We start from the raw sequence: 26,265 nt of genomic DNA, 5'->3' as shown, positions 1-26,265 counted from the left end.
AAATCTGCAGTAAACATCTTTACACAGCAGTATCCCTCATTCCAGATTATTTTGTTCAGATAAATACCTAAAAGTGGCTCAAAGGGTTTAATCATTTTTAGCATTCTTTTTTTTTTTAAAGATTTTATTTATTTATTTGAGAAAGAGAGAATGAGAGAGAGAGCATGAGAGGGGGGAGGGTCAGAGGGAGAAGCAGACTCCCTGCTGAGCAGGGAGCCCGATGCGGGACTCGATGCAGGGACTCCAGGATCATGACCTGAGCTGAAGGCAGTCGTTTAACCAACTGAGCCACCCAGGCGCCCCATTTTTAGCATTCTTGATACATATTGCCAAGCTGCTTTCTAGAAAGATTGTAGAGATATTCCTTATATATGAGTTTGAATTAGGTTTAGTTATAAAATAACAGTGGCCGAAACAAGATAGGATTTATTCTTTTTCATGTAAAAACATCCAGGATGGGGCGCCTGGGTGGCTCAGTCATTAAACGTCTGCCTTCGGCTCAGGTCGTGATCCCGGGGTCCTGGGATCGAGCCCCGCATCGGGCTCCCTGCTCGGCAGGAAGCCTGCTTCTCCCTTTCCCACTTGCCCTGCTTGTGTTCCCTCTCTCTCGCTGTGTCTCTCTCTGTCAAATAAATAAATAAAATCTTAAAAAAAAAAAAAAAATCCAGGACTAGGCAGTCTAGTCTAGGATTGATTCTACAAAGTCAGGAACCAAAGGCATTTTCTGTCTTACTGCTCTGCCATCCTTACCTTACTACTGTATTTTTGGCCCCAAATAGCTGCCATCATGTTCTCACTCCAGTCAATAGGAAAGGAGGAGGAGGAAGACAGAGAAAGGCAGATCTCCTTCACCTGAAGGTCAAGTGAGGGTACATCCTGGTTTGCTAAGGATAGTCTCAGTGTAAGTCCACTGTCCCAGAATCCCATCTGTCTTAACATTTGTCCTGGATTTTTTAACAGAGAATGATTACTAATAATTCCATTAGGATGAGCCAGGATGGGTTTCATAGACGTCTACTTTATACTTCCAACCTCTGCCTGAGTTTTTGTCTAGTGTAGGCTAATAGAATATGAGACCCATGTACAATGGAGAGTGTTCTCATGTTAAGGTGATAGTAAATCTGGAGGACAACCAGCAATAACTTACCTCTTTTCCCAACCCTTTCAGACACCTCCCAATCAAGGACAGAACGCAGGGCAATTGCTGATAAAACAAAGTGCACTGACTGTCTAGGTTAATCGTTAACTTTTTCCTATATCAGGTGTAGAAGTATTTGAAATTGCTGCCATTTGATGTATCACGCAATTGTACTGTGGCCTGTGCATGGCCTTCAAGAGTCACCAAGCCACCAGGTACCAGTCCCAAAGCTCAATGGGAAACATAGTAAGGTGGAAGTGGGGCATTGGTGAGTATATGTGGGAAATCAAGGCTGATCAGAGAGGGTAGAGAGTAGACTGAGCACACTTGCTTGTGTAATGTAAACCTGTAACTATTTTATTGTTTGGCAACAGTTTGTTTTTGCAATAAACCCTTTTGGCAGCAATAAGCTAAAAACTATATATTTCATTTTTTAAAGTACTGAGAAAGTTGATAAGGAACGTGTAATTTGCACAAAATGTTTACATTTACATCCACTGGGGAGGCCATACTGGTATCACTGACCACATGAAAACAAATCTGCTGAAAAAGTGAAGCCTAACTTTTAGACAGATGTCTCTTTTTCTAGATTAATTTCACTCATTTTTCGACTACAGGTTTTTTATGTGCACATAGGAAAAAGTAAGCAGTAACTTTATATTTGTTGGCTCCATTGGCAGAAGAACTTTACAGTTAAGTAATTCCAGTTTTAGTTGAGTGCCAGCTGGTACTTCAATTAAATCATTTTAGTTAATTCAGAAAATGTTTTTATTTTTTCCATCTGTTCATGGGATCAAGGTAAAGCTTTTGGAAGTATATTCTATCAAAGGTAAAGCCATTATGAGTGAGTTTGGAAATTCAGTTTAAAGTACAACATGGAAGGGGCACCTAGCTGGCTCAGTTAGTAGAGCATCCGACTCTTGATCTTGGGGTCGTGAGTTCAAGCCCCACGCAGGATGTAGAGATCTCTTAAATAAATAAAGTACAACATGGGAGATAAAATTATTAGTTTACAATAATAATACAAGTACACATTTTGGTGAGGCACACATAGTGTTGTGGTAAAAACAATGTTCTTACTACATTGTGAAACCTATGGAGTAGTTGGAATTCACTGTGGCATACCCATAATTCATAATCATATCCAAACAAGTGTTAACATTCTCTAAGTTGAAATAGAAGGTATTGTTATAAAAATTTCAAGTATCTTTAATGTTCAAGTCTTTAAGCTATAAGATTTTGAGAATTTTGGTGTTACTCTGAGTACAAAAATACAGTTCAGGGCGCCTGGGTGGCTCAGTCATTAAGCGTCTGCCTTCGGCTCAGGTCATGATCCCAGGGTCCTGGGATCGAGTCCCACATCGGGTTCTCTGCTCTGCGGGAAACCTGCTTCTCCCTCTCCCACTCCCCCTGCTTGTGTTCCTGCTCTCGCTATGTCTCTCTCTGTCAAAAAAATAAATAAAATCTTTAAAAAAAAAAAAAAAATACAGTTCAGCACTGCAGTGTGTACCTTCTGTCTTTGTTGCCTATCATTAATCAGATTCTCAAAATCTTTATACCCAACAATGGTATTGAATTTTATATAAATGAGTCATAAAATTTTGGTGAACATCTTGCTCAAAATCCACTCAAAATCTTAAATCAAATGTTCAACAAGTAGAACACCAAATGAAACTTTTAGGAAATTACAATGAAAACAATTAATGAAAATTCCATTGGAATTTTTCCTTACAAAAGCAAGGGAGGAACAGAACAAAATAAATAGTAAGATCTCAAATGCTCCCAAGATTAAAATTTACAGTTCTATAATTGTGATTTGGAATATCTCACCTTGCAAGAAGAATCTTTTGGTAGTGCTGCTATTTTGAATAAATTATACACACACGAATAAAATGAAATTGAGAAGGCCTAGATTTTGCAGCATCTAATTTTAGTAAAACATTCAAAAGAATCATAGAGGCAATTTATTTGACAAGCTTTGTCTTATAAAAATATTTGTCAAAGAAAGGTACTTTGAAGGAAGCAAAAAGACAGTACCTTGAAAATATTTGGGCTGGAATAGTTATACTTTACAATATTTAAAAAATTAGAATTGAGTTTCTTTTCCATTTAGCAGATTTGCTCAGAGCTTATCAGGTAACTCAGAATCTGTAGAATGAGCATTTCCTCAATTAAAAATATGGTCTACCAATAAGAATCAATTGAAGGTATCAATAATTTCAAATTAGTCATAAAATGCAACTGTGAAGAATATTGCTGGCAGTTTAGTTCTTAAATGCTGTAATATATATATTATATATATATAATTCTTAAATGCCATATATATGTATATGTGTGTGTGTGTATATATATATATATATATATATATTTTTTTTTTTTTTTTTTTAAGATTTTATCCATTCATTTGAGAGAGAGAGCACAAGAGGGGAGGAGAGGGAGAAACAGGCACCCCACAAGCAGGGAGCCCGACACAGAGCTCGATCCCAGGACCGAACCAAAGGCAAATGCTCAACCAACTGAGCCACCTAGGCACCCCCAAATGCCATATTTTTAAAAGCACATTCTTGAGGGGCGCCTGGCTGGCTCAGTTGGTAGAGTGTGTGACTCTTGATCTCTGGATTGTAGGTTGAAGCCCCATGTTGGGTGTAGAGATTACTTAAAATCTTTTCAAAAAATAAAATAAAAGCACATTCTTTAGAAAAATGCCAGTTACACAATATTAGGGACAGATATGCTAAGAAATGAGTTAAAGTATGTAAATATATACCAAGAATAATTATTCTACTGGCTATTTTTTTAATATTCAGATAATCAATATAAAATTATTTTTTTGTTTTAATGTACACGGATATATGTTATTTTTCTTTCTTCTTAAATTTCAGTTTTGAAAATAGCTTTTGAGTAGGACTTGTTAACAAGTCCACCAACATAATAAAGTCAATTGCTAATAAGTACATGTTTCAAAAATTATAAAAATTTCATTTTCTTAGTATTCTCTTTTACTCTCAAGTGTCCCAGTTTGGATGATAAATATAGTATCACCACTTTAAAGACATTTCTCAGAAGTTACTCAGATGGTTCTGCTTACCTACTGGCCAGAATTTAATTATATGGCCACACCTACTTATAAGGGAGACTAGGAAATGTAAACTTTCTTGTGGGTAGCCATGTGTCCAGCCCAAAATATGGAAGATACAGATAACAGATACCGGGAGACAAATAGCATTCTGCCCTATCTCCCCATCACACTTTTGGCTAGCACATATTTCATGAGACGGACCTGCTGATTTTTAGGGGAAAAAATGGAGTGGTACCTTTAATATATAGTTTATATTCACATGGAAAGGAAGCCAGAGTAAGAAATGAATTGGTTATATAAAATGGAATAATAGAGAATCTTAAATCTCCCTCCAAAGATTTATTACCATTTGAGCATTCTTTTTATTTACCCTCAAATTGTTCTATTTTCTATGTATGTAGCCTACTTTGATGCATCTCACTAAATTCTCTCCTTTACTGGAATTCTTATGTTAGTGCAAGGATGACTGATCCATTGCCTTTGAGAGCTACTCTATGACTGCATCATCCCATCTTTCCTCTTGACCATACGTGCTGTAGTCTGTGATGAACTTTGGGTCTTGGAGAAGGAGGAGGCCTCAGAAAGTACAGGCTGGTGTAGTTTCTGGGTGCCTGGCGCTGCACATGACTAGCTCTAGTCACACACACTGGCCACTCACAGATTAGACCCACATACCTAAGAAGAGATAGTCAGGATTTGGTAACTAGATCCACATTTCAGTAATTAGCCCTCAGCCTGGCCCCTACCTTAAAACAAGACTTACTGCCTTTAGACAAATTTCTGTTTTCTCTAATCATTAGTTTTAACATACTTTAAGCTATTCTGATGAAATCTTACATAAGATTAAGAAGATGGTATTTCCTACAAATATAATCATACTGTAATGACATAAACAAGTATTCGCTTGCTTTCACCACTCACTTTATGGAAATGATGTTTAATGTGTTCCTTTTTCTTAGCTAGCTTGTATCATTCACACATCTTTCAATACAATTCAAGTTCAGAGAAAATGGAAGCTTTACTCCCATCAAAATCAATTCAGATTCGTAGTTTGTGAAATCCACTCTTGGTGTTTTGCATTCAGAAGCATCACTATAAATGTTCCAGAGTCTAAGACCTCCACCATCTGCTCCATTAGGCACTGGATTTCAGTGGCAGATTCAAAAAAAAAAAAAAAACACACCAAAAAAAACAAAAAAAACACCACACACAAAACAAGAACAGCATATCCAAGCAACAGTTCAGCCTGAAGCTTCTCTGTGAAATAAGAATGATCAGGCATTTCCTTCCTCTTCAGTGAGCCCTAATACCTTCATGGTCTCTGCACCAGTTTGCACTTTAAAATTTTCATTTTATTGACCCTTTTTGGTGAGGAATTTCTTTTTCCTTTTTAAGCCATGGTATATTGTTTTTTAAATTTGATAATTGTGTGTGGAATTGAAGCCTTTATTCTGTTGCAACCATTCTGTTCATCCAAAAAAAAAAGGATCTTTTTGTTCCTTGTTCTTCAAAATTTGAAGGCTCTGTGAAGGTCAATTTCAAAAGATACTTCGCTGGATCAGTTCTTGTGAAAGGCCTTAAGTACCATGTCCAGGGGTCTATAATTGATCTTCTACAAATCTAGGCTTCTAGTTGTTCTCTTTTAATCATACTAGATGGTTTCCAAACCATGTGAACAGTAGTTTAAACTGAGGAGATTATAAGTTCTTGAACATCAAGAATTCTCTTTGATAAAGCAAATCTTCCATACTCAGAACCAATTCCTTTCATTTAAATACTTGGCAGTTTATTTTTTTAAGGAAAGTAAAGTTATATCTCAGAAGACTAATTTTATTAAATGAGTTCCCAGAAGCTTAAGTTGATTAAGGATAATGATAATCATTAATAAGCATTTTTTAGTTGGAGGAGGAGATAGTGATAAATATTTCTTTGGGGCAATATTAAATTTTTTTAAAGTTCTATACATATGGTTAAAGTCTTAGTAAAGTTAGATTTCTGTTTAATGATGTTTTAATTTTCTCTTACAAGAAAAAAACATTGTTGATAGATGAATGGTTAAAGAAGATGTGGTATATATACCATATGCTATATATATGGGTGTGTGTGTGTGTGAATATTACTCAGCCATAAAAAAGAATGAACTCTTGCCATTTGTGACAACAGGGTTGGACCTGGAGAATATTATGCCAAGTGAAATAAGTCAGACTCAGAAAGACAAATGTCATATAATCTCACTTATATGTGCAACCTAAAAAACAAACAAATGAACAACAGAATAGAAACATTCATAGATACAGGAAACAAACTGTTGGTTTCCAAAGGGGGAGGGGTTGGGGTGGACAAAATAGGTAAAGGGGATTAAGAGGAACAAACTTGCAGTTATAAATTAAGTAAGTCATGAGGATGTAATGTATAGCATAAGGAACATAGGTCAATAATATTGTAATGGCTTTGTGTGGTGATGGATAGCAACTAGACTTATTGTAGGGATCATTCTGCAATGCGTCAAAATACTGCATCACTGGGGCACCTGGGTGGCACAGTCAGTTTAGTGTCAGACTCTTGGTTTCGGCTCAGGTCATGATCTCAGGGTTTTGAGATCTAGCCCTGTGTCCGGCTCTGCGCTCAGCACAGAGTCTGCTTAAAGATTCTCTCCCTCTCCCTCTGCCTGCCACTCCCCCTGCTTGTGCTCACTCACTCGCTCTCTCCCTCTGACAAATAAATAAATAAAATCTTAAAAAAAAAAGATCCTCGGGCACCTGGGTGGCTCAGATGGTTAAGCGTCTGCCTTCGGCTCAGGTCGTGATCTCAGGGTCCTGGGATCGAGTCCTGCATCGGGCTCCCTGCTCCTCGGGAGCCTGCTTCTCCCTCTGCCTCTCTCTCTCTCTCTGTCTGTCATGAATAAATAAATAAAATCTTTAAAAAAAAAAAAAAAATCCTCTCCCTCTCCCTCTGCCCCTCCCCCACTCTCTCTCTTTCTCTCTCTAAAATAAATCTTTTTAAAGAAATATTGCATCACTATAATGTACACTTAAAACTAATAGGATATTGTATGTCAATTATACTCTACTTAAAAAAAGAAAAGAAAAATTTGTCAGCAATGGCAGTGAAAAGAGAGGGGTGCCTGGGTGGCTCAGTCTGTTAAGCGTCTGCCTTCGGCTCAGGTCGTGATCCCAGGGTCCTGGGATTGAGCCCTGCATTGGGCTCCCTGCTTGGCAGGGAGCCTGCTTCTCCCTCTCCCTCTGCTGCTCCCCCCCTTGCTTGTGCTCTCTCACTCTTACTGTCTCTCAAATAAATAAATAAATAAAATCTTAAAAAAAAAAAAAGGCAATGAAAAGAGGGACCACGGTAGTGAGGGAGTAGACAACTTAATACAGAATTTCTGTATATAGTATGTCAGTCTTTTCACAGTGACAGCTTTTTTTTGAGGGTGTGTATTTAACTTGGTAATTAAAGTTAGCATATTTGTAGCAACTTTAATTTTTTATGACTTATTCATTCTACCAATTTTCCATTTTCTTGTGCTACTGAATTCTTGTCTGAATTTCTGTATTATGTGTTTATCTCTGTACTTATCCTGGGGCAGACCATTAGATGAAGGGCTCTGCAGTCATAAGAAATTCAGAGCTGTTTTATAATTGTCAAGGGTAAAATTAGCAAAGTCAATTATTCTCCCTTTGGCTTTTCCCTGAAGATATTAGGGGTCTTCAAGGTAATTGCCTTAGGTAACACTTAGATTTTTAAATATCTCTAAGTATAGAAATTGATATATTAATCCTCTGGTAATTGTCTTCTTAGGCGTCTGCCTAAGAATTATAAAAATAAATTTGAATTAACAAGATTTTGAATTCAAGAGTGAGTTTAAAAATTAGTGTTTTGAGTTTTCATTCATTTTCAATTATGGAAGCTAAGGTCAACTTTTTGTTTTAGTACTTCACTGTCCACAGACCCTAGACTTAGAGACCTTAGAATGCCTCTTTTTAAGCCATAAATTCCCTGACTCCATTGAAATAAGTTGCTCTCTATTGTGTTCATGTAGAATATCATTGGATCCTGGAATGATGGGGTCATACCAGAATCTAAAATTTTAGTGTCTGAGCATCAAGCTATCAGTGAGACATGCTGAATAATTGGGGGAAAAAACATGAACTGGAAAAGCACTGTAATTTAGAAATCTGGCTGACCATTAGAGGCTTTTTTTGGGTCCCTGTTTGTTTTGTAGACTGGATCTGTGGTTTAGGATTAAGCCACAGTACAAATAAGGCTGTGTGATTACTACTTGTCATCTTCTTTAAGTCTTGTCTTTTACATGCGTAGTGATAATCCTAGTGTTTAAAAAATTGAACTCACCATGCTATTTTTTTCTATTTTTAAAGTACTTTTCATCTAATGGACCTATCACTATACATCAGGTGGGAGACTGTGACTTAGCCTGGGTCTTGTTTGAGCATCCCAGAACATTATCATGTCATTCCTGGGGACTGTTCTATTAAGCATTAGTGATTTATATTTCTAAATAACCAGGGGCACAGATGTACTCCTTACATAGCTGATGTATTTCCTTATGTTAACTTTGTTTTCCTAAAGGCATAAATATGTTGTTTACAAGGAAGAATTTTGTTTGTATAAATAATGCTCAATTTATGCATATAAATCTCCTCCTTTTACACATCTATATATTTTAATAAAGAGATTGCTATTGGTTACTTGATATTTGTATTATTTGTTATATTAATTCTACTTTCAAATTCATGTTAAAAAGTGAAACCTGGAGCACCTGGGTAGCTCAGTCGGTTAAGCTCTTGATTTGGCTCAAGTCATGATCTTAGGGTTGTGATATTGAGCCCCTCATTGGGCTCCATGCTGGGCGTGGAGCCTGATAAAGATGTTCTCTCCCCCCTCCCTCTCCCTCTGCCCCACCTCCCCATGCACATGCACTCTCTCTCTTTAAAAAAAGTGAAACCCAGGAGTGCCTGGCTGGCTCAGTCAGTAGAGCATGCCACTCTTGTTCTTGTGGTCATGAGTTCAAGCCCCACTTTGGGTGTAGAACTGCCCCCCCAAAAAAGTGAAACCTAGAAACATGCTATAGCATATGAAATTTGAGATTTTCTCTATCATACTCATTTATTTTTTTTTCTAAGAATTTATTTATTTGACAGAGAGAGACAGCGAGAGAGGGAACACAAGCAGGGGGAGTGGGAGAAGGAGAAGCAGGCTTCCCGCAGAGCGGGGAGCCCGACGTGGGGCTCAATCCCAGGACCCCGGGATCATGACCTGAGCTGAAGGCAGACGCTTTAACAACTAAGCCACCCAGGCACCCCTCATACTCATTTAAAATAGACATTATGACCTTGTATGCACTATTTTATTTGTGGAAATTATTTTTTTTTTTAAGATTTTATTTATTTGTCAGCAAGAGAGAGAGAGCACTTGCACAAGCAGGGGGAGCGGCAGGCAGAGGGAGAAGCAGGCTCCTTGCTGAGCAGGGAGCCCAATATGGGACTCGATCCCAGGACCCTGGGATCTGATCTGAGCTGAAGGCAGACGCCTAACCAACTGAGCCACCCAGGCATCCCTGTGGAAATTATTGATTAATATCTTTTAGCCTCTTTAGTCTCACACTCAAGATTAATGTTCTTTTTCTACATACAACCCACTCAAGTGTAGGTTTTCATGACTAGAGTAAATGTGTGCAGAATGTAATTGGGTGTCATGAGTTGTAACAATAAAGGCATCTCCCTATCAATTAAAGAAGCCAAAATGCTATCATAAAATTACAATTTCAAAATCCCCAAATTTTTCCAGTTTATCATTTACTAATATAGCTACCTATTAAACAAACACTATATCCATTCTGAGCCACTTCCTTGATCTTTAAGGCAAAAGTGATAAATGTTCAGAGTTTGAGAAGTGTACGAGAAACAAGAAGACAAATATTATGTTCTTTTAAAATTTATGATCTCATTAAAAACTTGAACTTTGCCCTTTTGGTGCCGTAGAACAATGGGATGAAGTGTCTTTTTGCCATAAGAAAGTCAAATGCCGTCATGCAAAATGGACACTTCTCTGAGTGTCTGTCAGCCAGAAAGTTGATGACCTGGAAGGGAATTTCTTCTATCTGCCTGGCATTCAAAGAAGCCTATTAAAAAAAATCTGTGTTCTACAAACATATATTCTCTAAAATGGGTAGAGTTAAACCCCACACCATGGCCATGAGAGGTAGATATATATTGATTATGGCAATTTTATAGTATACTTAGTCACCTCAATTTTGTAAATCCCTTCCAGAAATAAAATTAATCAAGCCAGCTTTTTTTTCCTCTCCATTTTCACTGGCATAAATTGCTATTTCTCTAAAGCCAGAGGGAGAAAAAAAAAATCTAAAAAAAAATCAGCTCCAAGTATTCAGTACTCTTCCTTTTGCCTTTCTAATGATTTTACTCAAGGAGCTTCCTGAGTTAGGAGTTAACAAAAGTACTGGGTAGATGAACAGCTGATTCCTTCCTCTGCATTGTCAGCTGCCTGACCTCACATCTCTTCACTCATCCTTTCTTTATCCTGTAGATTTGTCCTCAGTGCCTCTTTCTTTGTCTCTTATTGTTCACAAATCAGTTAATTTCATCTCAGGCAATCCCCAGAGTGTATACACATCCTCTTCAACCCTTTTCTTCCCATTTTTCATTCTTTATCTTCTTACCTGTTATTTCAGAAAAATGGTTATCCGTCTTTGTGCCTTCTCTGTGCTCCTTTCAAAGGAAAAGTCAGCCAAGAAACTTTACTTAGGAGTTGACAAACATCAGCGTAAAGCTTGGAATCGTCTTTTGTTAAGAATAAGGAAAATTATATAATTAGAAATGAAATAGGTATGAGAAAGAACCAGTGTCTCTACCCTCATTTTCTTATTAAACCAAATTTCCCTATAACTGTCAATGTTTAAAGGCCATTTAAAAAATATTTCCTATTTAGTTTTGTTTTCCTCTTTTGTTTAATTGCAAGTATTATAAGATTGTGGTTTTCTATTTGATTTTCAATTATAAGTATATGGCATTTCTAATGTTATGGGCTGCCCTGGGAACCTACCCACCATTTACAACCTCGATTGTTAGGAAAATGAGGTATGAGCTCCAAACAACTGACTTACAGATAAAATTCCAAAATGTGGTGCATTTGTAAACTGGTGCCTGGTTTTATTAGATTGATACCAGACTTAAACCCCATAAGCAAAAGAACAGGTAAGAGCATTCAAAAGGATCCATGTGACTACTTATCATTAGTAGCCACATACAGCTCAGTTGTGTTGATATAATTTTGGTTTTAGCATTTCCATCATTTTCCTGATGCCTCAGAGTTGTGAATACTCATGGAAAAAATTCACTCTAAGCCAAAGTTGGCTTATGAGGCGTTAACCCAGGAGCAAATCTTATTTATTTAGCAATAGTGATTGGGGAAGAGCCCTTTCCTGGCAGCTAATGACCTACTGGAGGACTTGAGTGCCCAAGGCAAAGCTGAAGGCCATTAGCCCAACAGGCCATTAACTGACAAATGCCTGACCCTGAGGTCATTTCTGATATTGTAAACTATGAAAACATTAAAGTGGGTTTGTTGGAAAGTATGGCTGCCAAGGAAGTTTCTTTTTAAACATTTTGGAAAATGCATTATTTGTTGTTATTCATGTGGCTTAATTGTCTTTGTTCTGGGGCCATTTTCACTGTGCATATCAAGTCAGTCAGTCATCAGTAAACGCCAAAACTATATTGTATGGCCAATCTTTGATTTTTAAAGGACAGTTTTCCTGTTTAGAATATCAGATTAACTGTGTTATTCCTAAACAGCTGTGACTTTCACTTCTGTGTGGATCACTTATGTTTTCATGATGTGTTGAGTTATATGTATAGTGCTTATCTATTTTATACTTCTCAGAGATGACCTGTAAAGCCACATAAGTGGAAAGAACTCTGAAGTAGAAGTCTATGGACCTAGTTTCTATCTCTGCCTTTTTTTTTTTAATTGGCCATTTAACATTAAATGGTTCATTTTATCAGAATTCCAGTCGAGAGCATTCATCTTTTTCTCCACACTGTTTATCTAATGTCTTTTTTTTTTTTAATTTTAAGTAAGCTCCATGCCTAACGTGGGGCTTGAACTCATGACCCCGAGATCAAGAGTCACATGCTCTACTGACTAAGCCAGCCAGGCATGCCCCTCTAATGTCTTAATATTCCACTTTACAAGTGAAATTAGAAACTTCATGATGTAGAATATTTATTAAAATTAGTACAACATTTAAAAAATAATATTAACAACTTATATTTTTGAGTGCCTACTCTGTAGTGGACACCATTGTAAGTGCTTTGTGTGTATTAACTAAATCTCTCCTGAGGCATGGGAGAGGGTTAAGTAATTAATTTCCTAGAGGAAATGGTGGAGCTGCTGTCTAAATCTAAAGAGAGGCAATCTGGCTCCAAAATCCTCATGCTTAACTAAAGTAGAAAACGAACAAACCAACTAAGAACTATGATACTTTTTTTTGCCAGCAATTTTGCAGTTACCAATATTGGAATTTATAACATCTTAAACAGTTAGTAGTTTTAAAATATTAGAATACATATTTCAGTACAAACATCAATAGGAGCTTTATGAAACATTTTAGAGAAATAACTAGTAAGCAGAGACAACTTGTTTTCTTAGTTTCCTCATCTGTAAAATAAAGGCATTATTTCCATCTCCTATATCCTTGCTGATGACAATATTCTACAATTCTGAGTGTTGTAGGAAAGAGTCTAAACTTATAATATCTATATCCAGATCCTGAAAATGTCATGAAATAGGAAGAAAAACAAAGCACTCAAGAAAAACTTGTTTATAAAGTCAGAGATGTGATAGAGAATTGAAAATCTTTTATAAATGTCTAAGATCTTGAGGTATATGTTGTGCCTATTTCAGCTATCTAAAACAATACCCCAAATTAGTGAACTCAACTTTAAGGGCAATTTGTGATGAGAAACTGATATGGCTTAATTTGGTCAAGTTTAAACTTTAAAGGCCATAGGGTGATATGCAAATGTAAATTTCTGGAAATAGTGATTAAATAAAGTGATAATTGTGCAGATTTATTTTGAAACAGTTATGGTTTATACAATTAATTCACATTAGAAAAAGTGTTGGTAATGCAATAAAATTTTTTGTGTTCATTGTGTTAAGCCTTGGGAATACCAGTTTAAAAGCCAGTTGCATCACCTATTTTCAGTCTTCATGTAAATTATATCAACAACAACAACAACAAAAAGCCAATTGTATCTCTATAGATTGGAGAATTTCTAACCCAAAGGTGTCCATTGTTTGATTCAAGGGTACAATACAGCCAGTCTCAAGTTTCTACTACATGATTTTTTTAAAGGAGGGGAAGAAAAAGGATTACCTAATTTTCTAGAACGCAGTACCAGTTGGGCCAGTTATTTTTAGAGTTCCATTGATACACAGATTTTGAAGAGCTGCAAAGGTATTTGGAAGAAATACAGATAGTTTTAGATGAGATGCATGGATTTTAATGCATATGAGTCATGCTTTTATTTCTGTGGCTGCCTTTGAAGTACAAACCTTGGGATGTCTCTAAATTACAAACATCTGTCTTTTAGTGGAGCCCAGTTTGAAGAGGAACTAATTGAACTAAAAATTGAACTATGTTATCTGAAAGACATGGGATCCCTGGAATTTGCAAGATGTATGTATGAATCTTAGAAAAATCCTGAGATTTTTAACTCTGGCCAAATGTGGTCTAATTTTTTTCATGAATCTAGTAAGATCAAAGCTCAGAGTCAATATTAGTGATATATATAAACCAAGATGGAAATGCATCCTAACACTCTACCCCATAGTATCCAAGAACGATTCTGTTTTAACCTGCCTTCTGCCTGTTTCAATTCCATTTTTAAGTGTTTTTGAAATAAAGTGATAAAGAAATTAACACCTTTATATATATTAATTATATTTCAGAATAACTGTGTAACTGCCTGTCAAAAATTTCGTGACCTTGTGTGCAGTTAAGATGGCTAACCAAGGGGCGCCTGGGTGGCTCAGTCGGTTAAGCGACTGCCTTCGGCTCAGGTCGTGATCCTGGAGTCCCGGGATCGAGTCCCGCATCGGGCTCACTGCTCAGCAGGGAGTCTGCTTCTCCCGCTGACCCTCTTCCCTCTCATGCTCTCTCTCTATCATTCTCTCTCTCAATAAATAAATAAAAATCTTAAAAAAACAAACAAAAAAAATGATGGCTAGCCAAGGTATGAGCTAAACATGACATATATCAGCATAATATAAGGTAATATTTCAAAGTACAGATCACATGCTATTTATTGGTGGGTAGTGAAATCACTTTAGTGAATCACTATCAACACTTTTTTTTAATGGAACACAATAGAAAATAGAGGGATCATGAAATTTTTGTTTTATGAAGACACTCACATACTTTTTTAATGAGTATAAAAAACACTCATTTTTATACATATGCATGTGTGCATGTACAGTGTCATAATGTAAAATATAGTTCTTACTGTGGTTGCAACTTTAAAATCTCGAAAGCTTATAGTATTAATCCGTGTTCTAGCCAGAAGCATCCTTCCAGCTGAATGAAATAATGTACCGTGATTCTGGTGTTCTGAATTTTTCACATCATGAACTTGTGTTTCTCAGAGGTGGGATTAACTGTTAAGTAAAATCACACTTGGAAAATATCACTTAACATCACCGAGAGTGCCATCAAAGGAAGAAGCAGTGAAAGCAAATTGGAGGTTATCAGCCACATAGGGGAAAAGTGAGCACATCACTGAAATGGCAGACATAATTCTCTCTGAGAACTTGTCAGAATAAGGTATAATGGTGCCGCTAAGTGTGGAACATCCTAAGTACAACAAACTTCATGTACAGGAATTCCTATGTTGGAGAAAGTGAAAAATAAAGCAATTAACTGCTGTACGATAATGTGACAATTACTTTCTTTCATGACTAAGCATTCAGTTCCCAGCAGCTATTTACAGTTTTTATAGTAATGCAAGATACTTAACACAACCAACTCTTTTTTAACTTGTTGGAAAGCATCTCTTTTTCCTTTATTTCTTATGAAAAGTTTCATTTTGGTGTAAGCATTTTAAATTAAAAAACTTTTTCAAGGAACCTAGTCATTGTTTAAATCAATAAAAGATGATCGTAATTCAGTGGTGAACAGTTTGGATCACTTCTTCGTTGCTACCAAAAGAAAGCCAGGGCGCCTGGGTGCTCAGTCAGTTCAGCCACTGCCTTCGACTCAGGTCGTGATGTCAGGGTCCCAGTATCGAGTCCCACCATTGGGCTCCCTGCTCAGTGGGGAGTCTGCTTCTCCCTCTCCTTCTGCCCCTCCCCCCACTTTTGTGCTCTCTCTCACGCTCTCTCAAATAAATAAAATCTTTAAAAAAAAAAGAAATCCATATTTTGGCATCATCCTTACAATTGTTATGAATAAAAAACGTATACAGCTACACATTTAGGTATTTCTGGTCATGGGGCTTATTGTTGATACTTCTTACCTAGATAGATAAACTGAGGCCCAGAGAAGTGGTATGGCTGGCCCAAGGTCATGCAGCTCACCTATGTATTAACCTTCTAAGTGGTCCGTGACAAAGTAATGTCGTTTATCTTTATAAGGTCATAACTAGCTTCATTAGTACAGTGCCGGGAACATAGTGGGCTATCAGCAAATGTTTATGGAATGAATTAGCCAATATAGTATTAAATTTCAACACTTCATATTCATGCCATTTTCTTGAACTTGTGGCCTGTTTCTTTTAAGTTTTATCGGTTGTGATTTTTAAACATCTCCTTAGTTCACTGAATTTTCAGAGCCCTTTTGACAAATGTTACCAGTAGAGGCCATAAACCAATGTATCAGCTGTTCTAAATTAAAAATTAAGATTATCAATTTGCTTAGTTTTTGCTGCACCTGTCCTACTGGTTGTGCCATTTCTCTCCCTGCTCTTCCCCCTTAGCCAGGAAGAACTTCCAGCTCACTAGAACAGATTGCTCTCCCTCCCACAAAGAAGCACGGTCGTACCCGTTTGGCAGCACTGAAAAGGCTCGTTTCAAAAAGCCTAGTTAGAAGCTTCCTCCAGAACTCCTGTGAGTTAGTGGTGTGTTTATTACAACAGACCTTTCATCATTGTCTTCATTAAACCTGGTCCTTGTCTCATAGGAAGGAGTGGAGAGAACCATTCTTGCTTAGACTTCATCAATGGCTTTTTTAAAGCTACTCATTTGTATTAATCAGCATGCAGATGAGGGCTCATCTGGGTTGTTTGTGCCCAGGTGGTGGGTGAGTAGATTTACCCCTTATTTGGCCACTGCGCTGCTCCCTGTGTTCTTCAGAGGTCGCTTCTCCACTGAGGCTGCCAGCCTGAAAGCGCTGGCTGAGCACTGGGGACTGAATCCACCTGGAACAAAGTCGTTTGCTTAAACCCAGTTTGTAAATGATAAAGTGCTTTACAAATGTTAGATGTTATTATTGGTCTCTGTGGGAGAGCGCTACTCCTTCACCAGTTCTCTACCTCACCTTGGTGATGTAAGTAAATCTTTCCATCTTTAAATGCGTTTCTCAAATGTTTCATTTGTATGAAGAGGAACTAAAGAACGAGTGAAGCTCACTGCCCTGGTTACTATTAGCAGGCTCTTCGGCATCCTTTCTCTATAGAAGTGCTTCTCTGTAAGACATTTTTACTGACAATATAGTTTTTGTGGCTTAAAAAAAAATCTTGACTATATCCCTTCAAATATCGAAGCTCTTTGGAAAGGACATATTTATGCTAAATCTCTTTTGTTCCTCCCAAGATGTATATGGGAATTAATTCTTCCCCAAGGGCAGTTTACCTTTGCTACTGCTTCATGCATTGCTGTTTCTTCCTGGAGGTGGGGGAGGGGGTGCAATAAATTTGTGTGTAATTAATGCGATCAGCACTGCAGATGCGTGCACACACATGACTGCTTCCTTTGCTAGCAGCTGTTAAAAGAGTAGTAAAGGCTGAGGGGCTGTGTGTTCATTTGCCTCCTAAATAGAGTGATGGATCACACGTTGTCTTGTCATTCCACAGTGTAGTAAAAACTGTCATTAAAATAACCTTTTCGGAGCAAGTTTTTGAAAGATGATTATAAATCTGTAATAGCCTCCACAGTTTCTATATACCAAACAAGTTAAGTACGTAGCAACCTTTTTTAAGGGAGTTAAAATACAACTATACTACCTTACTATGTCAACAAAGGTTTTGCTGGCTTGAGCTTTTACTGAGCCACATTAGTTGATAGTTAACATTTTCCTAAAGATATAGCTGTATTTTACTTATAATTTGGGACAGGCGATCCTTTGCTCCTATCAAGTGGTCTGGTTTACTAGTTAACCATCTACAACTCAGTTGAGACTCTTCCGTTTGTGAAATGCTAACTGACAGTACTCCTCGATCACATTCATTGAGAGAAGCACAACTTGTCTGCACAGAATGCTTACCACCACTTACTGATCTTATTTTTGCTAATCTGAGGACTATTGATTGATCAATATATTCCAGAAATCAGTTTGTGGACACAGCTTAGGAAGGCTCTCCGAGACAAAAAGCAGAGCATGTTCCTAACTCCCCACCCCAGCCCATGGAAATAGGTTTATTGTTTTACCCGACCATAAAAGCAGTACAATAAAAGGCAGAAAATGTAGTACATTGTAAATTTAAGCCATTATTAAGTTTAGCAATTATAAATTTAAGCAGTTCAGAAAAGTTGAAAGAGAACATTTTTTATTTTATTTTTTTAAAGATTTTATTTATTTATTTGACAGAGAGAGAGCACAAGTAAGCAGAGCGGCAGGCAGAGGGAGAGGGAGAAGCAGGCTTCCCACTGAGCAGGGAGCCCGATGTGGGGCTCAATCCCAGGACCGTGGGATCATGACCTGAGCCAAAGGCAGATGCTTAACGGACTGAGCCACCGAAAAAGAACATTTTTTAATTAAAAATCATCCAGGAGCTTACCACTAACACATTATCATTCTTATTAATGTTTTGTTGTCCTTTCAGACTTTTTTCTCAGCATATATAAATACATAGATTGACCTCATTTTGTTTTAAAAATTCCTATCGTGCTATTCTGTTTTGTAGCCAGCTTTTTTCTTTTCCTTAAGACATTACAGATATCTTTTTATAGCAGTGTGAGGATGTTATTTGGTCATTGTTCTCTTACTGTCCCTACTTCTACCAATTCCTATTTTCTATGATAAGAATTTTAGTCAGCTCAGGGCATATCACCACAACACCTCTCGTGAGTGCATATGTATCGCTTTTGCTTTTCAGTTAAGAAAAATCTTTGAATTGTAGTGACCCTTGCCAAAAGATAAAGAATGAAGCAATTACATATTCCCCTGAGACTGATGAAATCTGTCCTCTAAATTAACCGTTTAAGAAATTCATTCCATCAATTACACTTCAATAAAATAATAATAATAATAATAAATTCCGTACAAGGTGGCCCAAGAAGCCAGCTCAGAACACTGACAGTCTGAACAGTTACCACTTCTGGCTCACTGAAATCTAGGGTGTTACTCAGAAGATGGGGGGAAGAGTATACAGCATTGCTGTACAGTCAGATTTCAACAGGACAAATTGGAGAGAAAAGCATTTTTGTACCACACGTGCAGGTAAGCAATTCTGCCATTCTTGCACCCTCCAGAAATGCAGAAAATAAAGAAACTTACCTCCTATTTGATTACTCTCTAGACAGCTAAAGTAAACTTTACCAGATTCTCTTCAACGTGTTCTACGTATTTACTCAGTAGAGAGGAAGCGATGCAGCCAACTAGAGCCATTATTTGTTTGACTCAACTTTGCACTTAAACCTGATATCATTCTGAATCCGACAGTATAAATTTTTCCCAAGCGTTAGAGCCATTCAAGACCCAGAACTCAGCAATGTTGACCTTTAATTGACCCGTGGAGGACGTTTTTGTAAGCTGGTGGGGTGGCTACCAGTTATAATGGTTTAAAAAACGGAAATGGTTCAGAAAATGGAAATTGTTTCCATTATATATCATTATGATTCTAGGTATTGAAACCAAGAGGGCCTGGGTGCAAACACTTTCACAAAAGTAATCAGAGTTCAGATAGAAAGGTCCATGTGAAGAGAACAGATAAAAATAATAATCTGGGGGCGCCTGGGTTAAGCGTCTGCCTTCGTCTCAGGTCCTGATCCCGGGGTCCTGGGATCGAGCCCCACATCGGGCTCCCTGCTCAGTGGGAAGCCTGCTTCTCCCTCTCCCCTCCCCCTGCTTGTGTTAGATCTCTCGCTGTGTCTCTCTCAAATAAAGAAATAAAATCTTAAAAAATAATAATAAAAATCTGAGCAGAAATGACTCTTCAAAGTTTACAAAAAAGCAGTTTTCAAATTTACATGCCAAATTATAAATACTAAGATTTGCATTTCTAGAAGCTCGGAATCAGAATCGGAAGGGATCTTAAAAAGTTATGTTTTGCAACTTCCCTCATTTTATATTTGAGAAACCCCAAACTCAGAGAAATTAATCGGTTTGCACCAGATCTCACAATGGAATTAGTAGTAAGCCTTGAAGTAGAATCTAGATCCCCTGGCTCCTAATGCTCTGCTCTGTTTCATTACAGTCCTCTAATTTGCTGGGCTCCCAAGAGTGGCTAACACTGACGCTCTTTTAGTCTATCTTCTTTTTGTAGTAGAAAGTATTTGTGAGGCGCCTGGGTGGCTCAGATAGTTAAATGTCTGCCTTCGGCTCAGGTCATGATCTCCGGGTCCTGGGATTGAGCCCCACGTCAGGCTCCCAGCTCAGCGGGGAGTCTGCTTCTCCCTCTCCCTCTGCCTCTCCCCCCCACTCCTGCTCTCTCCTCTCTCTCTATCGCAAATGAATAAATAAAATCTAAAAGAAAGAAAGAAAGAAAGAATTTGCTTGTCCCCCCTGGGCCTGAGGAACAGAAGTCCTAATCTTATCTAGAGCACCAAGAAGTGGGTGACTTGGCCCCTTAGTCCCAGGAGATCTGGCAATTAGACTTCTGGATTCTCTGGCTGCCACTATCCTTGCTACCATGTGGTTGCTGGAACAAATCACTCCGCAAGAATCTGAGGGAGAAAAGTATCATTAAGCAGGTGTTTTCTGGGGCGCCTGGGTGTCTCAGTCAGTTAAATGTCTGCCTTCGGCTCAGGTCATGATCCCAGGGTCTTGGGATCGAGCCCTGCATCGGACTCTGCTCAGTGGGGAGCCTGCTTCTCCCTCTCCCTCTGCCTACTTTGCTCTCTGTCAAATAAATAAATAAAAATCTTAAAAAAAAAGCACGTGCTTTCTTATATATTGTGCATCATGTGTCAAAACAGGTGAATGCCTATGTTAGTAAGCCATATATTGAAAAAGGTGCAGATCATTAAGTGGTCTTGTTAAAGTATGTGTAGCTGGTAGTCCTGTGGTCTTTCTAGAAATATTACAGCTTTACAGGAGGATGATAAACACATCTCTCTTTTGTATAATTTTAAAAGTAAAGTCAACATTTCAGGTAATGGAAAGAGATTTACGTGTACACCGAATAACTCACCCATGCCTGGGAAACATTCAGCTCCCTCCCCTAGGCTATTCCTGCTTTTCATAATTTCTTACCTTCCTCGACTTGTTAACCCACGGAAGTCCAAAGCTTTTTCCTCAGTGATCGTCATTGGCTTTGGAGGTGTATCCTGCTCAAATAAGTAAGGCTTATTTGGAAGTATGGATCATTTATAAATGATGAACTTGTAAGTGCAGGTCTGTCTATATTTGCTAATTACATTAAAGAGAAAAAGAGTGAGAGAATAAAATGTTTCTGTTGCTTCTGTCTGGTCAGGAATTTCAAGGAAGTAAAGGCATAGTCTAGTTATCCAGAGCCATTGTTAAAAGTTCATGCCATCATTTTGACATTGAGTGTTGGACTTTCTCTTTATAAATCCCTCGTCACTTTACCAGTGCTGGTCTCAGAGCTCAAACTGTTTCAAAACCATAACATTTCTTAGTGAGTGATTGATCTGTATTACGTGTCCAGCCATCAGGGGGATCTTGGGATGTTGCTTGTATAAACTGTAATCCAATCTGATGCTGTGCATTTAGTTACAATCTTTCATAGACCTATTGGCGATACTCTATCCTCCTGGATTTGGGAATAGGGCTTATCTGATACCTTCAGGAGAAAAAAATCCATTCATTTTCTTTCTTCCCCACTTAAATAACTCAACACATCTGGTAACACTGTAGGATCATTGTCCTTCTAGTTCCTCTACAGCTCATATTGCTACAATATTTCTTAAGTATTTGGTTACCTAAAGGGCAATGTGATTAAAAAAAAAAAAGACTTTGTATAGGTCTTACAAATTAACCCATCTGCAGAGCTAGAAAAAAAAATGCCTTTAATCAGCAAAATTTCCATATCAGCAACCTTGTCTGTGTTATACAGTATGAATGTAAATATAAATTTGGAGATAAATGACCATGTGTTAAAATTTTAAAGCAAGTCTTCCCACAAATTAATATAATTTGCCTCTAAGAAAATGTTTATTAAATCTAGGGTACCTGAGATTAAAGTATCTTGTTGTTTGGGTCTGTATCCTTTGGCTTAATAATGTCTTCAGTTACAAGAATGATAAAAGCTGAAACAGAATCCTTTAATTCAATCAGAACGGAGCTAAATTTTAGGAAGCAGAGAGTGGGAATCAGATACGGGAACTGCATAATATAGGAAGCTAAACATACAAGATATTAAGACTTCATAAGAAGCGGTTGGGGCTGCTTTAGGAATTCCTGTTTGAAACGACTGCATTGAACATTAAAGCAAATACCACTATTCTATTCTCCCGAATTAAGGTGGTTTATGCAAACAACTCTAAATTGTACAGTAGTTCCAAAGAGACTGTTTTCTGCTTGTTTTACATTCTGGAACAAGTTCAAAGCTTTTGATTTTGCTTGATTTTTTTTTTAATAGCCTGAGCCTTGGAAATAATACAGATTTGATGAATATGATTTCACTATTGCAGTTCTGTAAAAATTTTCAGTGTTTATGGTACATTTGACCCAGGGGCCCTACACCAAATATAGCCACAGTGCATTTTAAGTACAACAGAATGAACACATTTGAAAGGTTAACCATTCTTTTGCTTTTCTTTCTGTATTAAGTATGAAAATTAGCATTGTAATGACTCCCAGAATGGAGATATTGAAAAAGTATCCACCTGACAGAAATAAACATACAGAAAATAAATCGAATTAAGATTTCATTAGGTATCTGAAATTTAAGCTTATGTTCAGAATGGCTATTACTGGTTTTTCATGTATATTAAGTTCAATGCTAGGCTTGTAAGATTTTTTTTTTTTCTTGAATTATGCCTGAAAAAAAATTGGATCACAGCTCTAATATCCAGGTGGGCAAAGCCATTTGCCAGGATCTTTGTATATAACCCCATTTTTTCCATCAAGCACAAATACTGCCTTGCTACTAAGCCTTCTGAGGCATTCTGAGGTAGAAATGGGGGCAAAAATTGTATAACTGTTTCTCTTCATGTTTTTTATTGTTTTTTAGGTCGTGGAACTTTTAGCAAGTGCTCTTATGGACTTGGTACAAGGAGTATACCATGAAAATTCTACTTCAGCAAAGGTAAGGATTTGGTATTCATTCTAAAATGTTGAGTTAAAAACCCTCGTGGCGAAAGTAGAAATGATGAGCGAAAATGTCTTTCTTGTTTTGTGTTTAAATTGTACATGACATTTTTTTTTAGATTAGTGTTTTGGCTACAAATTCATGGCCATACGCTTAGTACATAGCAGATTTGGCCAATTAAAACAACCTCTTATCCTCTGGCTGGATTCACAGTCTGTTCAGTCTGCAGCAGCCCAGGATGCTGCTGGCTGGCTAGTAGCACCGTCACCGGGCAGGCAGGCTAGACAAGCAGCCTGCGCTGAGGTGGCTGGGCCCAGCCTCGCCCCCAGAGGAAGGGGCCTCCCACGTCCCCGCAGAGTGGACCTAGTCTGAAGAAGACGACTTTTGGGGGGCATGAGGCAGGAAGGTCTTTTATATCCAAGATCCAGAACGTACTGCATTATTAAATTCTCTGTGATAAGAAGTGGGATGGTTGTGCAATTGGATCATTTTGATTAATTATATAGATCTAGAATTAAGGGTTTTTGACTCATTTAACAGGACATCTTATGGGGTAGGTTTTATTTCTTTAAAATGAAATTACTTCATTTCAGTAGGATATTGAATGTGAAGCAATTGCCTCATTGACCACCACCATCATTTACCATGGTATATACTGTTATACGGGATTCCTATCTTGGTGTTTCATTATTCTAACTTCTTTAGCATCTGTATTAGCAAGATTTCACTCTCTGCAACTTAGAGAAAATATGCACGTGTGCACATCTTAGGCTTTTTGACATTTCCATTTGAAAAAAGAAAGACAGATTTTACTGGAAATGAAACATAGGGCATGAACAACTTGGGTAAGAAATTTAGAAGTATAACCCAGGGACTCTGGATGGTTCAGAGAATGGTAAGTAAAATATGAAGAATTGTACCTTGAACGTCTGCTAACATTTGGTTCAAGGAACCACAGTTCCCAGTAGGCATATCTAGCTTCACCTAAGCAGCATAGTGCTATGTGGGGGCCTAACAGGATATACGACCACAGTGGGTCCCCCTTTGTTGCATTTTTCAAAAACCTAGCAAACTTCACTACCATAGCTAAGGGTTAATAGCAGACTGTAAAATGGAGGATTCCTGGTCTAGTTCCACTCATAAAAAGTTGCCTCATATATAGTATAACGAAGATGGTGATAGCTGAGCACATAACACCATGGCAAGTAATTCATCTGTGTTTCTTCATTTCATCTTCACAGAAATCCTGCTAGCAGATACTACTGCTTCCCCATTTCCCCATTTTACATATGTGAAAACTGAGGTTTAGAAAAGATTAAATATTTGCCCACAGTCATACCACTTGTTAGTTGAGATTTGAACTTCAGAGCTCAGACTCTTCACCTCTTACTTTTTGCCTCTATACATTAATGAAACCCGATTTGTTAGCCTCCCTGTGCCATACCTGAGATCCCACCACGTATGATGATTATAGTGACCTCTTCTGGTGGTTGAAGCATTGCTCTCCCCTGGGATAGTTCCAAGATGTTCAACTTAGGTCCATATAAGGTATTAATAGTTTACAGTTAACATAATTTTTAGACAAAAGTGTTATTACTGGTTTTACAGTTCTTGATTTATTATTTATTCGCTCTTACTCTTTGTCCACTATAATTAGCCTAATTTGTTAATTTTGTGAACGGGCACCTGGGTGACTGTCGGTTGGGCCACTGCCTTCGACTCAGGTCATGATCCCAGGGTCCTGGGATCGAGCCCCACATCGGGCTCCCTGCTCAGCGGGGAACCTGCTTCTCCCTCTCCCTCTCTCTCTGCCTGCCTCTCTGCCTACTTGTTCTCTCTCTCTGTCAAATAAATAAATAAAATCTTTAAATAATAATAATAATGTTGTGAACATTTGTTAAGTACTTTCTATATGTCAGGCAGACCTCACAGCAACAACAATAATAAATGCTTAGTTAGCACTTTATCGTGTGCTCATACTCTCTTTCTATCCAATCACCCATGACAAGGGTGACATGTGTTGGTATGCCCATATTACAGAGGAAAAGCCTGAAATTCAGGGATGACAAATGGCAGGAAAGCAGAGTGTCTGGAAACTATTTGTTGATGCATGTTTCACAGTGACATGATCTGAACCCAGGTTTTTTGACTCCCAAGTCCCACATAATCTGTTTCTTCCTGGGAGACAGAAAAGAGGAAGCGACAAAAGTCTTTGAAGACCTGTTGATCATACGTGCACTGCCCCTTAGCAAGCACTAATTGCTGACTTTGATTAGCTAGTTTCACTCAGAAGAATCTGTGGCAATGCTTTGTTCATCTGCCCTCTTTCCCTACCATCCCCTCAAACACAGCCCTTTAAAGCTCTAGAGACCTTCTTTAAGCAATTACGTTTCTGAATATAGCCAAACCATTTAAAGAGCTGTTTTGGTTTTGTGTTTTTTCTGTTGTGTTTTGTTTCATAACGGAAGCAGAATGCATAGTTGAACCGAAGCTGCGGGAGAGCTTCTCGATGCCTCCGTTTGTGCCCCAGGTCCAATTTCGGTTAACCACATTTCCCTTCCTAACCAGAAAAATTCTGGCTTTTTTCCCCCTCCTCTTAAGTGTGCTGGCCATTGCGATGGCAGTTCAGAATTTGGGTTTTCGGACTTGGCCCAGAACTCACTTCAGAGGCAGAGAGAGCACTGCCCCACATGGAGAGCCTTCAAGGTTTTCCTGTTCTGGCTCGATTGGGAAGCAGCCGCAAGTGGAGGTCATGTGGGAAGTGAGTGGCACAACCTCAGTAGCCGTGGGCCAATTCGGCACACAAAAGAATTGCTTTGTGATTTAAAATCAGCTGCAAACCATTTCATCTCCCTAGGGAGAAGAGAACACAATAGCAGTCTGTTTTCTATATGGCGACTTAATGCAGTGATGGAGAACCTGGGTAGTACAAAAATAGCTTTCTGTGGAGTCGTAGCTCTGTGACCAGGGTAGATGCTTTAAAAGCAAATAGAGGGGAATTATAACTGAACATGTTCAAAACCACCTTCTCCAGAAGGAGTTTGTAGAGTAATTACCTAATCCTCCTTTAAACTATGAAAATTGAGGTGACTTGTGTCGGGAATACTTGACAGGTCATAGGTAAATTGTGATCATGTAAAACATTCGAAGTAATTTTGGAAATTCATCCTTTGTTCTAGCCATTGAAAAATAACATTTTTGGGGTGCCTGGGTGGCTCAGTCGTTAAGCATCTGCCTTCGACTCAGGCCATGATCCCAGGGTCCTGGGATCAAGCCCCACATCCAGCTCCCTGCTCGGCAGGGGGCCTGCTTCTCCCTCTCCCACTCCCCCTGCTTGTGTTCCCTTTCTCGCTGTGTCT

General features: G+C 38.1%; 1 protein-coding gene across 11 annotated transcripts in view; it reads left to right on the top strand.

Annotated features, from left to right (window-relative positions):
* PDSS2 (decaprenyl diphosphate synthase subunit 2) overlaps positions 1-26,265 on the top strand; it is a 278,138-nt gene that overhangs the window by 144,675 nt on the left and 107,198 nt on the right. For all 11 annotated transcript variants that reach the window (XR_010413718.1, XR_010413719.1, XM_064597946.1 and 8 more), the window contains one exon: positions 22,829-22,903. Coding sequence is in view for 9 of the 11 variants with exons in the window: in XM_064597946.1 (XP_064454016.1) it covers positions 22,829-22,903 (75 nt within the window). In the remaining 2 variants the exon portion in view is untranslated. The remainder of the gene's footprint in view (positions 1-22,828; positions 22,904-26,265) is intronic.

Source organism: Mirounga angustirostris, unplaced genomic scaffold (genome assembly GCF_029215605.1).
Source record: "Mirounga angustirostris isolate CCGP_5_RB_7025 unplaced genomic scaffold, mMirAng1.0.hap1 SCAF_8, whole genome shotgun sequence".
Lineage (NCBI taxonomy): Eukaryota > Metazoa > Chordata > Mammalia > Carnivora > Phocidae > Mirounga > Mirounga angustirostris.
This window is presented reverse-complemented; position numbering and strand designations above follow the sequence as displayed.